Source organism: Poromitra crassiceps (genome assembly GCF_964638095.1).
Source record: "Poromitra crassiceps genome assembly, chromosome: 18".
NCBI classification, from domain to species: domain Eukaryota; kingdom Metazoa; phylum Chordata; class Actinopteri; order Beryciformes; family Melamphaidae; genus Poromitra; species Poromitra crassiceps.
In genome coordinates, this window is record NC_139636.1 from 31,916,115 (window position 1) to 31,935,487 (window position 19,373).

Consider the following 19,373-nt stretch of genomic DNA (forward strand, 5'->3'; position numbering starts at 1 on the left):
TATTGATTTATTGTCCAACCCTAAGGTAGATAAATCCCATCTCTCCACGCTAACATTTTTGCTATCAGACGGGGAAGAAATCAGCTCAGGGTCAAACCCATAGATGAGGTTATGGGCCAAGGGGTCGACTCGAGGTTAGAGCACATGCTAGTCCAGAGTGGCATGGGATTCAAGCCACTGCACTTGATTGGGTTGTTGTGAGGAGGTGCTACTAAAACCTGGAAAAGACTTTCGGTTTGAAATATTAGAGCTACTTGCCCCGACACTTGAGCACTGCAGCCTCAAAAGTACCAGCTATGTTTCTGACATGCATTTTGTCTGCTATTGTGTTCCGGGTCTGCAGTCCACTTCTTCAGGGGTGTCTGGATTGCCCTCCAGGATGTGCTGGATTTGGTTGAGCACCTTGTCGTGAAACACGATATCCAGGTGGGGCATCCCTCTGAACTCAGTGACGTGGACCGGCTTCTCCTGCTGTCCCACCCAGCGCTTGCACAGGCCCATGCTGAAGCTGTCCACCGTGTCGTCTCCGTCTCCGTAGATGAAGTCCACTGGGTCGGCGTTGGGAAACTCCTCGTCGTATATGTAGGTGACCGGAGTGGCGAGCCCCACGCCGTACATGCACCACACCTCCACCCCGGGGGGCTCCAAGTGTGCAGTCAGGTTCTTGGTGTCCTCCCACATGTACCTGCAGAAAACAGTGGGACAAGGGATTTATCAAATAGCCTGATCATAAAAGGACATGTCAATCAACTGTAGAACGGTGGTTACGAAGAAATGATTTCTGCACGCTTAAGTCAGTGCAGTTTTTGCACAATAAAAGTGGAAGACATGCTACTGCAGGAGGTTTTACACTTCCAGTAGTTAGAACAAATGCGATGAAAAGAACTGTCATGTTTAGAGGTATGCAGGAATGGAACACCCTTCCCACATATATTACACAAAAGAAAAGCAAAAAACATTTTAAATTCTTGGTAAAACAGCACTTACTACTGTGATAATGCTATGTATGTGTGTGTATGTGCATGTATGTGTATATATATATATATATATGTGTGTGTGTGTGTGTGTGTGTGTGTGTGTGTGTGTGTGTGTGTGTATGTATGTATGTATGTATGTGTATATATATATATATATATATATATATATAGAGCATATTGAAGCATGTACATAACTAATATATAATATATATGGTGATGGTAATAGTTATATGTATAATTATATATATAAGATATGGTAATGGTATACATATAGGTATACATAATATGTGATGTAGTTTTATGTATATTCTACACATCTGTAATGGTATGTAGGTAATTCTGATGTATGCAATATCTTGAAAGGTACAGTATGTATGTATGTATGTATGTATGTATGTATGTATGTAATATCCGAAACTGTACCGTTTGTACAGAATGTATTTTTTTATACAGAATGTAAATTTTGTATGTGAAATCTTGAAACTATGCAAGTTGTTTGATATCTTGAAACTATGCAAGTTGTTTGACCCCAGGAAGAATAGCTGCAGCTCTGCTGTAGCTAATGGGGATCTTAAATAAAGACATAAAGACATAAAGAAGACACCATTTTCAAAACCTTAACAAAAACTACAAAAGTAAACAGGAGGCACCTGAGCTGCCTAATGTCCAGCCATTTCTCCTCATTAATATGCACAGTTATGCAGCAAAATGCTCAAACATCTAATCAGTTCATCTACTCTACTCTATAGGATGAACCTGTGGAGTAAGTATGACCTTTCTACCGTGTTCCTGGGTTCTTGTGTTCACATGAATGTATTTTAGGTTGGTTTCAGGATTATAGTCAATTCTCTGCAATTAAACCGAAAAGCAGCACAGATGAAGATGTGAGGTTTCCTTTGGAGAATAAGGTCCAATTCCCCCACCAAAGGGGGGGACTATGTCTATGTGTGTCCTTTAGTCACACTGTAATGTTGACTTTGTGCCACTAGGGGGTGGCATTGACAATGAATGGGAGTGCCCAAGGATGGCTGGCACAGTGGACGGCACGGTGCCTCAGTGGTTGGCACTGTTGCCGCACAGCAAGAAGGTCCCCGGTTCGAACCCCGGTCCGTGCCAGGTCCTTTCTGTGTGGAGTTTGCATGTTCTCCCTGTGTTATTTGGGTTTTCTCCGTGTGCTCCGGTTTCCTCCCACTATCAAAGACATATATGTTAGGGTTAATACTCCTGTCATAAAGACATGTATGTTAGGGTTAATACTCCTGTCAGTGCCTCTGACCAAGCTGGCAATTGAAGTGGAGCTGGTCAGGGCTGAGACGAGTTGTGTCCCTCAGTCCTCACATAGCATTTGTAAAGGCTAACTAACAATGGAGACAATCCAGTTGGGCTCGTCTGCTCAATTGAGGAACTAATGTAAGAAGGGAACTACTCAGGGGAGGCAACATGTTGACTATTCACTTGTTGTATAATAATGTTAAAGCTGATAAGTTACCAGCCGTCCTCAAAGCTGATGTCGGTGAAGAAGCGCCGGTAGTCCTGGGTGGTGTAGTTGAAGGTGGGTGTGGAGATGAACACGTGGTCCTTTGGCCAGATGTGCGCAGACGGCAGCATCCAGGGATTAGTCGTCGTCATCCTCTGCTCTTCGCGGATCTTGATGTTGGAAATCATCGGGATGCCGTCATTTTCACCTGCCGTCAGCAGCGAGATGGAGGATGTGATATGGGAGATGGAGGATGTAATATGGGTTAGGGTTATGGGAGGCTTAAACACAACATTACTTTCAGTTACAAGTGAACAATATGGGAATATGGCAGTTGTGCAGGATGCAGTTCATTAAATGGATGAAAGATTGAGGCAAATCATTTGAATGTATGACAAAGTTAAAGCTGCCCTGTACAGTTTCAGGTCTTAACTGGTAATCTGAGGACTTTACTGATGTAATAATACCTTTTTATTTATTTAGTTTGTTTGTTTTGTTCTATTGACCCCTGAAGGTTAATGATATCTATGCTTTGCCACTTCAGAGAAAAGGGTCAGGATAAATCTTTATGAGGAAAATTCACAGTATGCCTCAAACTAAATGCTATCAAACGGATGAAAATGAGCCTTTTAAGAAAGAAAAAACAGAAACAAATTCTTTAGTCTGAAAATGTAATTGAGTCTTGTTTATATTGGTGGTTGTTTGCCTCATGATCACCACCAACTAGAAGTCATAGTTCACCCACCTCATATTTACCACTGCATCACTGATGACCACTATATAAACCATGTCACCACTGCATCACTGATGACCACTATATAAACCATGTCACCACTGCATCACTGATGACCACTATATAAACCATGTCACCACTGCATCACTGATGACCACTATATAAACCATGTCACCACTGCATCACTGATGACCACTATATAAACCATGTCACCACTGCATCACTAATGACCACTATATAAACCATGTCACCACTGCATCACTGATGACCACTATATAAACCATGTCACCACTGCATCACTGATGACCACTATATAAACCATGTCACCACTGCATCACTGATGACCACTATATAAACCATGTCACCACTGCATCACTGATGACCACTATATAAACCATGTCACCACTGCATCACTGATGACCACTATATAAACCATGTCACCACTGCATCACTGATGACCACTATATAAACCATGTCACCACTGCATCACTGACTATGTTGACATGCACACAATATTCTGCTTTTTGCCCTTATTCTGAAAAAGACAATATTCCAACTAAGCTGTTTACATTGCTAATGAAAATGAATATTCCACTAATATTTACATGCAGCTGTGCATAGTTACTCAGATTACCCAATATGTCCCCATGATGTATTGTACGTCCTACGGCTAAATTCATTCATCCATTCACTCACTCATACTCATCTTCATCTTTCCCCTGATGGCTGTTAAGGTGCATGAAGATACCTACAGACCCTAACCCTACAGACCATTTACAAACAAGGCATTTAGCTGGCTACCTGTCTTTTTTTCCTATTCTTACCAGCATTAGTACACAGGTAGCTCATTGCTCAGGCAGAACACACAGGTAGCTCATTGCCCAGGCAGAACACACAGGTAGCTCATTGCCCAGGCAGAACACACAGGTAGCTCATTGCCCAGGTAGAACACACAGGTAGCTCATTGCCCAGGTAGAACACACAGGTAGCTCATTGCCCAGGCAGAACACACAGGTAGCTCATTGCCCAGGCAGAACACACAGGTAGCTCATTGCCCAGGCAGAACACACAGGTAGCTCATTGCCCAGGCAGAACACACAGGTAGCTCATTGCCCAGGCAGAACACACAGGTAGCTCATTGCCCAGGCAGAACACACAGGTAGCTCATTGCCCAGACTGAACACACAGGTAGCTCATTGCCCAGGCAGAACACACAGGTATCATGCTCATTGCCCAGGCAGAACACACAGGTAGCTCATTGCCCAGGCAGAACACACAGGTAGCTCATTGCCCAGACTGAACACACAGGTAGCTCATTGCCCAGGCAGAACACAGAGGTATTGTAGTAGTACACAGGTAGTAGTAAGCACCTTGAGATTTCGTTGTATTTTAAAGTGTGCTATATCAATTAAATCCATTATTATTATTATTATTATTATTAGAGTCATCATCGGACATGCTAGCGTTGCAATGGCCGCGCGATTTCTTCTCTTTTCCTTGCTTTGACATCTTTTCTCTTATTGAAAACACAGCACGTCTGGATTGAACAGGAGGCGGAGTTAGCGGCCCTCAACCAGGAAGGAACAGACAACTGAGGACGGGATGGAAGGCTAAATATGCTGTCTACATGACCCCATATCATAATTCACAATACTAGTGGAATATTAGTGTGCATGACATGTAAATGTGCTCTGATTCTACAGCAGCCCTGTCTTCCTCTAGGGTGCAGTTACCTGACGCCATGACTCTGAGCGGCTTCACAGCGCCCCCCCAAGGAGCTCCCAGGGAGATGAAGCCCCTGATGTGTTTGTCCTTCCAGGCCTGAGGCTGGTGGTTGAGGAAGTAGAGGACGTAGTGGCAGCCCATGCTGTGGCCCAGCAGGAAGACGGGCTGCCCGCGCTCTTCGTACATCTCCTCCACCAGGTTCTGCAGCTTGGAGAGGTACTCTGCGTTCTCGTCTGGCCCGGGGGAGGAGGAGGGATGGGGCAGAAATGATGAGACAGGGTTAATACAGTTCACAGTGTCAATAATAATAAATCACAAGGAGATTAAATATTCAATCAGTGTTGTGCTTTATATCCAAGGGGGTGGCTCCGTTTGTCAAAACCGAAGCCAATGCAGAAGTGTATTAAACCTGCATTCTTTCTAATGGCCAGCAGGGAGCACTGGCTGCAAAAAGAAGTCAGATTGTATGGAAGTCAATAGACCCTTTTCACAGCAACCATTTTGAAATGGTAAAGCAGGGAGTAAAGCATGACTACCATTAATGATGGGTCCATTCAATTGAGGTATTCCAGTGCCAGGATCCTCATTAATGCTATTGGTTACACTTGCTTTACTTCCTGCTTTAGCACCTCAAACAGTTGCTGTGAAAAGGGCCTATGGGAGAATGACCCTACTTCTCACTTGATTTACAGCCTCAGTAAACACTTTCCTAACAGGTTTATGGTCTCAATTGCTAATTTCAAGTCTTATTCAATACAGCACCATGTTTCTTTTTTATAAATTATGGTCCCATTTTGAATAGACGATAAATCCGACCATGTTTTGGGGGCGTGATTGACAGTTTGCCTGTTCAGTGACCGCGCAGCTCGCAGATCATGGACCTATAGCATCATGGACCTATAGCAGGACCTATAGCATCATGGACCTATAGCATCATGGACCTATAGCATCATGGACCTATAGCAGATCATGGACCTATAGCATCATGGACCTATAGCATCATGGACCTATAGCAGGACCTATAGCATCATGGACCTATAGCATCATGGACCTATAGCATCATGGACCTATAGCAGATCATGGACCTATAGCATCATGGACCCATAGCATCATGGACCTATAGCATCATGGACCTATAGCATCATGGACCTATAGCATCATGGACCCATAGCATCATGGACCTATAGCATCATGGACCTATAGCAGCATGGACCTATAGCATCATGGACCTATAGCATCATGGACCCATAGCAGATCATGGACCTATAGCAGGACCTATAGCATCATGGACCTATAGCATCATGGACCTATAGCATCATGGACCTATAGCATCATGGACCTATAGCATCATGGACCTATAGCATCATGGACCTATAGCAGGACCTATAGCATCATGGACCTATAGCATCATGGACCTATAGCAGATCATGGACCTATAGCATCATGGACCTATAGCATCATGGACCTATAGCATCATGGACCTATAGCATCATGGACCTATAGCATCATGGACCTATAGCATCATGGACCTATAGCAGGACCTATAGCATCATGGACCTATAGCATCATGGACCTATAGCAGATCATGCACCTATAGCAGATCATGGACCTATAGCAGGACCTATAGCATCATGGACCTATAGCATCATGGACCTATAGCATCATGGACCTATAGCATCATGGACCTATAGCATCATGGACCTATAGCATCATGGACCTATAGCATCATGGACCTATAGCATCATGGACCTATAGCAGGACCTATAGCATCATGCACCTATAGCAGATCATGGACCTATAGCAGGACCTATAGCATCATGGACCTATAGCATCATGGACCTATAGCAGATCATGGACCTATAGCATCATGGACCTATAGCATCATGGACCTATAGCATCATGGACCTATAGCATCATGGACCTATAGCAGGACCTATAGCATCATGGACCTATAGCATCATGGACCTATAGCAGATCATGGACCTATAGCATCATGGACCTATAGCAGATCATGGACCTATAGCATCATGGACCTATAGCATCATGGACCTATAGCATCATGGACATATAGCAGATCATGGACCTATAGCAGATCATGGACCTATAGCATCATGGACCTATAGCAGATCATGGACCTATAGCATCATGGACCTATAGCATCATGGACCTATAGCATCATGGACCTATAGCAGGCCGGCTCTTCTCATCCAGAGTGACGTCACTTCTACTCCAAAGAACCAAGATGGCGACGGTGAAAATGCCAACCTTCGAGGCTTCAAAACGGGAGTCCACAAACCAGCTACATCCATATTTATGATACGGTCTATGTTGATTGTGTGTGTGTGTGTGTGTGTGTGTGTGTGCGTGTGTGTGTGTGTGTGTGTGTGTGTGTGTGTGTGTGTGTGTGTGTTTGTGTGTGTGTGTAGTGTATTTGTGCTACTCACTAGGAGCCACTCTCCAGTCGTACGGCGCTCCTCGGACTGTTTGGTTGCGCACATAGCCCATGTTGACCATATGTTGCACCATAGTGTGAAAATAACCTGCAAAACACAGCAAGAAACTCAGTCACTAGGAGAGCAAACTAGCTCCGGTTTTTAACCTGTCCATTTGTGAAGGTGGAAAACAGCTCATGTGACCCCTTTGTTTCAAAGTGGAGATAGAGAGGACCTAAACAACTATTGACCCATTTCCAAATGACCCTTTCTAGCAAAAATCATGGAGTCACTAGTAAATAACCAACTCAAGGCCTTTCTCTCACTGACTCACTTTCAAGTCCGCGCCAATCTGGTTTTAGAGCAAACCATAGTACTATTTCAGCTGTCACCTTTGTTAAAAAATTATATTGTAAGTTAACTGCATTATATAGAAAAAAAAAACACTGTGCTGCTATTTTTGTTGACCTCTCTAAAGCGTTTGATACTTTCGACCATCATCTGCTCATGGAAAAACTGCGTAATATTGGTATTCGTAATGTGGCCCAGGATTGGTTCTGTGATTATTTATCAGGAAGGGGCCAGTGTGTAAAGGTAGGGGATGTCCAGTCTGAATTTTTACATGTTTCTAAGGGTGTACCAGAAGGTTCAATTTTAGGCACAGTCTTCACCATTTAAATGACATGTAAATGACATACTCACTAAAAGTTAACAGATTGCCAAGCCCATTTGTGCGCAGATGACACGGTTATTTATTGTGTTGCTGAATGTGTCCAGCTAGCCGACAAACTTTTGATAAGCTGCAGGAAGCTCTTGGTCAGCTTAAACTGGTGCTAAGTGCCAGCAAAACTAAATGTAGGCTTTTCTCCAGAGCTAGAAACATTGATTATAACAGTTTACATACAACCACTCTTAATAGATCCATTATTGATATATCCATTACTGAATATAAATATCTTGGTATTTGGCTTGACAAAAAGCTTATATTTAAATACCACACAGCCATTCCTGCGGGTAAACTGTATTTGTTTTTACAGGAACAAATCCAGCTTCCCTATGATTTGTAGAAAGAGGATTATTGAAGTAGTTTTTACGTCAGTTCTATATTATGGGTAATTTACAGAAATGCTGGCCCTACCACTCTGTTACCCATTCTGCTCTTAGATTTATGACTGGTGAATGTTATGGCACCCACCATTGTGTTCTTTATGATCAAGTTGGTTGGTCCTCTCTCGCTGAGAGAAGAAATAGGCATTGATACTATTTTATCTTGAAGGCTATAGACCAAATCACCGTGACGTCACCATGTAAACAAATTTACTTCCGGGTACCACTTGGGGAAGGCGGCAGGTTTCAATGTGCGTGTTGTCAAATAAATGCTGTCAAACCCCTCTCGTTGTTTTCGGCCGACTACTTTCAATTTAAATGGTTAAACGGTTGGTAAACATGCTTGTCCGACGTATCTAGCCTTTCTTCTGTGTTTGTTTTATGTAGTGTTAGGTAGCTAATAACGTTTGTTTGTCTGTCAAACTCGCTGTTTTTTTGCAGACTCGTTAACGTTACAGACAGAGCTACTGACGCCACGTTAATTTAATTTAGCTTCAAGTCTACTCTGGTCTGGTCCAACAGGTAAATTAGCTAGTCTGGTCTCCACTAACGTTAGTGAAAGTGTTGTTATGAATGATATTAAACAACAACACAACACGGACGAACCATTTTTGTCTTCTTTGTCTGTTTTTGTCTTCAACACGTCAGTTTGTGCCGTTCACCGCCATTATAATGTGTGGACCCCAGGGGTAACTGGAAGTAAATGTAAACATCCCCGCTGATTTGGTCTATTGATGGAAAGTTGCCACGTCAATGCTATTTTATCTTGAAGGCTATTGATGGGAAGTTGCCACATGGATGCTAGACTGGAATCATAGCACTTATCTTCTCCGCTCAAATGATTGGCTCACACTGAAGGTCCCACGAGTTCAGTCCCAACATGGAAAGTCTGCATTTTGTTTTCATGCTCCAACCTCCTGGAATGAGCTTCAGCTTATACTCCAAATGAATGCCCCAATTTCTCTTGGCCAATTGAACAGCTTGATAGCTTTTCATACTGCCTCAGTATGTGACCGCTTTTCATTTGAATCTCTTCTTCTCTTTATGTTATGTTTGTTCTATTTGGATTGTTTGTTCTGTTTATGAATTGTAAATCTCTTCTGCTTCATTGTGTTCAAATGTTTGAGCTTGCTTGCAATCTCGGCAACATTGCAAAATGAGGGTTCTTTCGAGAAAGAAATAAAGGTTTCAAATCAAATCAAATCTAAAAGATTTACTTGGTAGTAAAGTAGTAAAGCTACAAAAAAAACATAGAAGATCTTAGGATGTAAAACAGACAAACATTAGACAGTGAACTATGAATATTGTGCATTCATCTGCTAGTGGGAAAGTCCCACATTGGTCATTGATGGTACCTGGACTGAGTAGGCCCTGAGGTCGGGTCATTGATGGTACCTGGACTGAGTAGGCCCTGAGGTCGGGTCATTGATGGTACCTGGACTGAGTAGGCCATGAGGTGGGGTCATTGATGGAACCTGGACTGAGTAGGCCATGAGGTCGGGTCATTGATGGTACCTGGACTGAGACAGTCTTTTTGGTGCTTTAACACAGACTCTCCATGTTATCTTCTCTCCTTCCCTAGGCGGAGCTGGCAACCAGCTGAGGCCCTGACCCACAAAGAATTTAATTTACACTTTCTCCCATCATCCCTCACCCTGCACACACTGAATAAAAAGACCCTTTCTTGTTGAACACCACCACAGTTTCAGTCCAGAAACTAAGCAACCAATAACAGACATGTGTTTCTCTCACCAGCCAGTCTGTTAGAGTCCAGAAACTAAGCAACCAATAACAGACATGTGTTTCTCTCACCAGCCAGTCTGTTAGAGTCCAGAAACTAATCAACCAATAACAGACATGTGTTTCTCTCACCAGCCAGTCTGTTAGAGTCCAGAAACTAAGCAACCAATAACAGACATGTGTTTCTCTCACCAGCCAGTCTGTTAGAGTCCAGAAACTAATCAACCAATAACAGACATGTGTTTCTCTCACCAGCCAGTCTGTTAGAGTCCAGAAACTAAGCAACCAATAACAGACATGTGTTTCTCTCACCAGCCAGTCTTTTAGAGTCCAGAAACTAAGCAACCAATAACAGACATGTGTTTCTCTCACCAGCCAGTCTTTTAGAGTCCAGAAACTAAGCAACCAATAACAGACATGTGTTTCTCTCACCAGCCAGTCTTTTAGAGTCCAGAAACTAATCAACCAATAACAGACATGTGTTTCTCTCACCAGCCAGTCTGTTAGAGTCCAGAAACTAATCAACCAATAACAGACATGTGTTTCTCTCACCAGCCAGTCTGTTAGAGTCCAGAAACTAATCAACCAATAACAGACATGTGTTTCTCTCACCAGCCAGTCTGTTAGAGTCCAGAAACTAAGCAGCCAATAACAGACATGTGTTTCTCTCACCAGCCAGTCTGTTAGAGTCCAGAAACTAATCAACCAATAACAGACATGTGTTTCTCTCACCAGCCAGTCTGTTAGAGTCCAGAAACTCGATAGGATATGTCTGCCCGAATCCTGGCACCCGCACCTCCACCCCTGGTGAGTTGGATGACCGCCGAGTCGTCCTGTTATATACCATTCTGGGGCACGGACATGAGCAACACAACTGTATTATTATCTACTAGACAGCATTATCTGCAAAAAGCATTGTCTAATGTCATGAACATACCTGCTCTAGTTACTTGAAAACATAAGGGGAGGCCAGTTATGAACTATAGTCAAAAAGTTAACTTGTAGATCAAATGTAGATATTAGAAAACATTGCCACTATACTTTGTTGGGGTGAAAGGTGATAAAACTACAGTACAGGACAGACGTTAGGGTTAGGGTTATGGGGTCAATGTTACCTAATGTTGTCAATCCAGCAGTCTATGCCGATGGGCATGAACATGTTGAGGTCTATCCACAGGGGAAACCACCAATCCGTCTTCTTGTAGCACAGCCAGTGGACCAGGGTCGGCTTGTCTATCTTAGCTTCCAGACGGTTACCCAGGTTCCCTGGCACTGGACACGCACACACACAAACATACACAAACACAAACACAAACACACGCACACACACACACACACACACACACACACACACACACACACACACACAAACACAAGCACACACACAAACACACACACACACACACAATCACGCACATGCACACACACAAACATACACAAACACAAACACACAAACACACACACACACACACACGCACACACACACGCACACACACACACACACACACACACACACACACACACACACACACATGTTATAGACTTGATGATTGGTTCTACTGCATGCACAACATGAATGTATATTCATCAATTGATCAGCTAAGTACCAAAAAGGAGCCCACTGTAAAGGGCGACAGGTTAGAACAGTTAATACCAGACAATTGTCCAAGTGCCTCTGATCCGAGTCCCAAGCGAGTCTCAAGTCAATTGGTCCCGAGTCTCAAGCAAGTCCCAAGTCTTTCCTTTTGTCTGCAAGTCAAGTCAAGTCAAGTCACAATGTTATTTCAAGTCAAGTCTCGAGTCGAGTCACAGGTTATGTCAAGTCGAGTCACAGGTTAGAAAAAATGACAAGGCAGAGATTATTTAGGCTGCAGACGTGCGCGTTCACGTTAATACGTGCTTGTTGCCAAGCAACACACTTCTCTCAGACGAGCTCTCAGCTCGAGACAGCTGACAGACAGCTCAAACTTATAGAGTTGTATTCAAAGCATAGAAACGTTCTCACAGCTCAATTTAACAGCGCCAACACAAGCAGTTTGATCACAAGTGCAATCAGTACTGAATGCGATGGCAGACTGCGCACTGCGGGCAGTTGACGAAGTCAGGAAGAAATTGAAAGATATTCCGACGCATTAGCCTTGTACCAAGACGCTGATTACATTACACTGCATTACATTGCTGATGCGTCTATTTACAGCACATATCGATCGATATTTTTGGAGAAGATTCCCGGCCGCATCACGCGCAGATCAAGATGAGACAGCTGTCAGTGAGTAGCTACGCATTTGGGTGTAACTTTTACGCCTGCTCCATACACAGACGCAGCGCATACAGGGTGCACTAGTCATAAAATTAAGTTAGTCGTAACTTTGAGTTCTACATCGGACGTAGCGTGTAAACCTAGGCGTACGCCCAGCTGGTGCACTCGGCTGATCTTGTCACAAATCCGAGTCGAGTTTCGAGTCATTTTCTTCCAAGTCCGAGTCGAGTTTCAAGTATTTACCTTCCAAGTCCGAGTCGAGTCGGAAGTCGTCAAATTTGCGACTCGAGTCGACTCGAGTCCGAGTCCCTATGACTCGAGTCCAATTGTCTGGTTAATACAGTGTACCATAGGAAGCAGACCTGTGAACCATTTTTGTCCCCAGCATATACTTAAAAAAAAAGACAGTAGTAATACAATAATAGACTATCCATGGGCGAACGGAGCAAATCACTAATCAGGTCCAGCTGGGCAAAAATCTCGCAATGCATCATGTGTAATCGCCTACTGTGGCTAATGTTAGCGGCTAGCTAGCTATGTTACATGGCAGTAAAACGCCACTAAATGACCAAATTGATATCACTTTTAACCATTTCGAGTAACACTGTTTCCATACGGACCCCCAGCGTTGGTTAGTTGTTTATAACGTGACTATATTTATAAAGTTTATAATGTACTCTGATTTCCGGTTTATAATTCGGGTACAGCCAAAGAGTATAACAAAAGAAATGGCAAACTGCAACAATCAAGTCACGTTAAACCGGACCTTGTACCCATAATTATTTTTACAGTGGGGCATTCAAAAATAAGGTGGATAGGGCTGAACAATTTATCAAAATTGTATTGAAATCGCAATATTGCACATTATATTATTTGTTAAAGGCTTAAAGGCAAAAGGTGTGTCAAAATACTATTTGAGATGAACACTGTTGTCCTGTAGAGATCTCCTGTAGAGATCTCCTGTAGAGATCTCCTGGCCGACACATCATATTCTACAGACTTCAGAAAACATCTTGGTTTGGTACAGATTAGTGATGCGCGGGCCGCAGTTATAACTGCGCTGACCGCGGATATCCCGCCCCGCGGGCGGGCCGGATCATAGAAATAAACATTCTGATTAATAGCGGATGGGTTGCGGGTGGTTGAAACGATGTATCATTAATGAGGAAAAATAATATGAATTACGTTCTCTAGTCTATGAATGTATTTTAAGCTCCATTTTTCATGAGGCACATTCTTAGTCGCCTATTGTAGATCCCCCAAAGGACCCACGGCCGTAAACACAACAATAGCCATGTGCTAGGTCGCTAGGGTCCACTTTTCGTCCATATATGCTCAATGATGTCACCCTCAAAAAGGAGTCTCCGCTGAAGACATGTTTGAAGAGAAGACGCGTTCATGTTTTCCCATACAATGAGGCAATCAAGTCAACTAAACTTAAAGCTATAGCATTAGCCGAGTAAACTACATGAGGGCAAGTGGTGGACTGGACATAATACAGCATGGAAGTTTATTTGGAGTCTTGGACTGCAGCGATCGCACCAACGGCAGCAGAAACCGTAAGTTCGCTATTTTTATAGCGTTTATAGCGTCAGGTGCATGGCGGGCGCGGATCTATAAATAGTATGAAATAATTTGCGCGGATTTATGGCGGGCGGACGGTTCATGCATACACGCGGATTAGGATGGCATAAAAGCTAATCCGCGCATCTCTAGTACAGATCCCTGCAAAAATCAAAAATCGTTTTTCAATGAAAATGAGAATAATGATGTGAAAATGACCATTCCCACTAATATCACAAATCATAATTTCAATTGCAATATCAGTCAAAATAATTGCAATTCAATATATATATTTTTTTATCATTCAATAGCTTTTACTGACCATTCCTCGCTCGGGACTCCTCTACCACACAGTGTATCTAGCACAGTGAGTGTATCTACCACACAGTGTATCTAGCACAGTGTATCTATCACACAGTGTGTATCTAGCACAGTGAGTGTATCTACCACACAGTGTATCTAGCACAGTGTATCTAGCACCCAGTGTATCTAGCACACAGTGTATCTAGCACACAGTGTATCTAGCACAGTGTATCTAGCACACAGTCTATCTAGCACAGTGTATCTACCACACAGTGTATCTAGCACAGTGAGTGTATCTACCACACAGTGTATCTAGCACCCAGTGTATCTAGCACACAGTGTATCTAGCACCCAGTGTATCTAGCACACAGTGTATCTAGCACACAGTGTATCTAGCACAGTGTATCTACCACACAGTCTATCTAGCACAGTGTATCTACCACACAGTGTATCTAGCACACAGTGTATCTAGCACACAGTGTATCTAGCACAGTGTATCTAGCACACAGTGTATCTAGCACACAGTGTATCTAGCACAGTGTATTTACCACACAGTGTATCTAGCACAGTGTATCTACCACACAGTTTATCTACCACACAGTGTATCTACCACACAGTGTATCTACCACACAGTGTATCTGGCACACAGTGTATCTACCACACAGTTTATCTAGCACACAGTGTATCTACCATACAGTGTATCTACCAGTGTATCTACCACAGTGTATCTACCACACAGTGTATCTACCACACAGTGTATCTACCACACAGTGTATCTACCAGTGTATCTAGCACACAGTGTATCTACCACAGTGTATCTACCACACAGTGTATCTACCACACAGTGTATCTAGCACACAGTGTATCTACCACAGTGTATCTACCACACAGTGTATCTACTATCTAGCACGCGCCAATGGCCTCTGAAGGCAAGCAATGAGTTATGAGCTGACTCTACTATACTGTGTAGTAGTCAGACTTCAAAGTCTGATTTGTAATGAACGCCAAGTAACTGACTCAACTGCTAGATTGACTGATTGACTGATGTGTTTATTTAGTGCATGAAAGCTATGTCAAACATCATGAGTTCCCAATGCCAAAGATCTTCACTTCTGAGATGATCTCAGAGGATGGCATGTGAATGCAGAACACTACACTTAGGCCTATCGCCAATGTCCATTCCCTCATCTGAATACATGATTGGCTGAGTTGGACCTTGCAAGGCTAGATTCCTGGCTGACTGGGATTCAGCGGGAGAATGTAGACCACATGGAGAGAAGGAGCACAGAGCAAATGCAGTTGGCCAAAGCTACTGAAGTACAGTATGTCAACATGTTCCTTGGCAGTGTCTCCTCACATTAGCAATATCTTCCCTTAGGAACCCTGCCTAAAAGAATGTAAACTCACTGAGCAGCACATACTAATACTGGGTAGGTATTATCAGCTTTCAGATTAGTGTGAACCAGTGCCATCCACCTCAAGGTTTGACGTGTTGCGTTCTGAGGTGCTTCTCTGCTCTCCACAGTTGTAAAGAGATTACCGGTATCTGAGGTACTGAAGCATTTCTGTCAGCTCCAACCAGTCTGGCCATTCTCCTCTGACCAATCTCATCAACATTCTCTATATTCAATTCAAGGGTCATGAAAATAGTTGACCATTTAGTGATGGATACAGAAAAAAAACATGCTACTTAATATTGTAACTTGCTCCTGAAACTTGACACGTCTTATCCTTCACAAGTGCATCAATATTAGGTGTCAAATCCTGAGCTTGAGAATTTGGATTGAAGGACGTCTCAGTGCAATTTTCACACTTTGCGGTCATCCTGTGGGCCTAGACTGGACCCTTTGGTGGGCCGGTTCTGGCTCCCGGGCCGTATGTTTGCCAACCCTGGTCTAAAAGTTGTTTGACACCTTCCCAACTGGTGTAATGGCAATGGGACCTTCCTGGATAAATACAGGATTAATAAAAGGCTGTTGATCTGAACCATGGTCCCCCTTAACTAGGTCATACTGTCATTTTTAGAGGTCAAATGTACAGAGTACAGTGTATTCATGTATGTAGTACAGAGTACAGTGTATTCATGTATGTAGTACAGAGTACAGTCTATTCATGTATGTAGTACAGAGTACAGTCTATTCATGTATGTAGTACAGAGTACAGTGTATTTATGTATGTAGTACAGAGTACAGTGTATTTATGTATGTAGTACAGAGTACAGTCTATTCATGTATGTACAGAGTACAGTCTATTCATGTATGCAACTCCATTGCACCATAATGTCATGAGCACGAGTTGAACTCTGCTCACGTGGGAGGGCTAAAAAGCCTGCTGATGCTTTTATCTAAAGCCACTCACAATAGTACATTTTGTCAACAGCATTCTCCAAAAGATGGGCTACTGAACCCTGGATGGAGATGGGATCGTTCACTTTTGGCCCACTAACTGTTGTTAAACTTCAAATAAACCAAACAACCAACAATGAAACAGACAGACAAAATGTAATACCTACATATTTCCCAAATAAATACACATAGCATAAGCCTACATACATACATACATACATACATACATACATACATACACACACACATACATACCAGAGGGGGTTATTAATGTAGTGTGAGGGAGGATGATCCTCCCTTATTTTTTTTAGAAAAGATGGGGGATTTTATATAAAAAAATTTTTTTTATAGAATATCAATCAAATTTGTTTTTTCTTAATAAAATTCATGATATTCATGATATTCTTAAAATGCTTTGACAGTGACCCCTGTAGGGCACTGATGGAGCGGCATGCAGACAGAGTGTGCCAGTGGGTCTGTCTGTCGTGCCCTCAGGGGTACGCAACAATAACATTACCCCCTTGGGCATTTCATTTCCTTGGTAATTTATCGCATGCTAATCTATGATTGACGTTTGTGTTTTCTTGTGTTCAGACATAGGTCTGAACACAAGAAAACACAAACGTCTATGTATAAATGAAGACATGATGAACATCATTGAACTAATCTATGATTGGTTGAAAAACACATGCAATTCACAGGGAACAGTGAAGCCTAATCTGCCCTCACCAATCACTACCAATCAATTAATTCATTCAACCAAATTGGTTGTTGATTGGATAGATCGTAAGATTGATATTGTATTGTCCAATGATGAATGAGTCTGTGGCACAGACTCTCAATGCTGAATCCAGCTCCACTATAGGAAGTGATGACATCAAAATTCCACTTTGCTGTGATGACCTGACAGTAATAGATAGATTTACACGACAGTAGCAGCATATTATATTTTCCCCTTCTTCTTTTTATTTTTGTTTTATCAAGCAGTAAGTTAGCTCACAAGCCAGACAGTCGTTGCATTGTACGTGAGCCAACACGAGTTTAGACCGGGTGGCGGCGGTATTTGCGGAGACTGAAATCTCGGCTGCACGCGGTTACAGACGGCATGGATGTGCAAGTCAATTAAGTTCAAGTTATCCGGAGCTTCTAGTAAATTCGGCGTGCAAATGGTCCACCCATCAGCGCTATTTTTTTCATATTAATATGTTTTATGCTGCATAGCCTGTCATTTTGCAAATAAAAACGGCGACCTTAAACTCCAACATTTTTAAACTGAATTTGGCCGGTACATGCACGGCTGACAGCGAGCTCATTTTTAAAGCTAGAGTGATGACCAAAGGTCACCAGCGAGAGTATCCTCCCTTGCTTTCAAGCTCAGGAGCCGCCACTGGTAGATACATACATACATACATACATACATACATACATACATACATACATACATACATACATGCATACATATACATACACATATAACATACATACATACATTATACATACATATACAGTACATACATATACATACATACATAACATACATATATACATACATACAAACATACACATACATACATACATACATACATACATACATACATACATACATACAGTACATACATACATAATAAAGAGACCGCTTTACATGCATGCATATTATTCAGCTACTACAGTCACATCATCCTGTAGGTGTGAGGATTTGTGACTTTGTGCTATATGCAACATGTTGACTGTCAAACAAAGTCTTCTGTGTTTATTTAAAAAAATATATATATATATATATATCAGAGATGGTCAACCACACTAGTACAGACCACAGATTAGTAGAGTAGCAGAGTGGACTGTATATAACCCCAGAGTAGCAGAGTGGACTGTATATAACCCCAGAGTAGCAGAGTGGACTGTATAAACAGATAGAGCCTGTCTCAGCCAGTCAGCCTGTGCCCGTTTTATTGACTCTGGGGTTACACGGAGCAAAATCGACCCGTGTCCAAACTCCAAACTGCCTGATTTTGGACTTTCAACATGGGGTTAGAGGAGAGGGGGTTGCATCCAAAAAAACATCAGCAAAGAGATGACTCCTTTCATAAACATGTTAAAGAAAGTATGCTACTGCTGGGGCATAGCGGATTAGCTTTGGCAACATCAGGCAGGCAGACAGAAGATGTCCAGTGACACTAAACATCTTACCGATGATGAGTGGCGGAGTGTTGTTGCTCGGTCCCCTGGTCTGGGCTGGGGGAGGGAACACGACGTTGACGAGCCAGAAACCCGAAGACAGATGAAGCGCCAGCACAAAGATCAGCAGCGCCGCCGAGCACAAGTTTGCTGCGGGTCCCATGTTTCCTCCAGGTTACCAGCTGTGTTGCTGCGTGCAGAGCAGAGCAGAGCAGATCATCCAGCCAGGCTCCAGCTGTGTGTCCAGGGCTGCGTGCAGAGCAGAGCAGAGCAGATCCTCCAGCCAGGCTCCAGCTGTGTGGCTGCGTGCAGAGCAGAGCAGATCCTCCAGCCAGGCTCCAGCTGTGTGGCTGCGTGCAGAGCAGAGCTGTGTTGTCTTTGTCTCAGCAGGTCAGGATGCAGAGAGGGCCTTTAATGCTGCCCGTCGGGGCCGGGGGGAGGGACAGGCGGGCAAACATGAGGTCAGTCCTGACTGTTGTTTAGGTCAGTGCAGAGCCGTATAATAGAAGAGTTCTGACATCTCCATTCACTCCAAT

At 43.0% G+C, this 19,373-nt stretch overlaps 1 protein-coding gene across 1 annotated transcript; it reads right to left on the minus strand.

Moving 5' to 3' along the window:
* Positions 1 to 321: 321 nt before the first annotated feature.
* On the minus strand, positions 322 to 19,000 carry lcat (lecithin-cholesterol acyltransferase; the record flags this gene model as incomplete). Its single annotated transcript, XM_083654830.1, has 7 exons — positions 322 to 685; positions 2,467 to 2,662; positions 4,921 to 5,145; positions 7,357 to 7,452; positions 10,924 to 11,039; positions 11,307 to 11,463; positions 18,850 to 19,000. 7 exons carry the CDS (start codon positions 18,998 to 19,000, stop codon positions 322 to 324), a joined length of 1,305 nt encoding a protein of 434 aa, XP_083510956.1.
* Between the last annotated feature and the right edge of the window lie 373 nt (positions 19,001 to 19,373).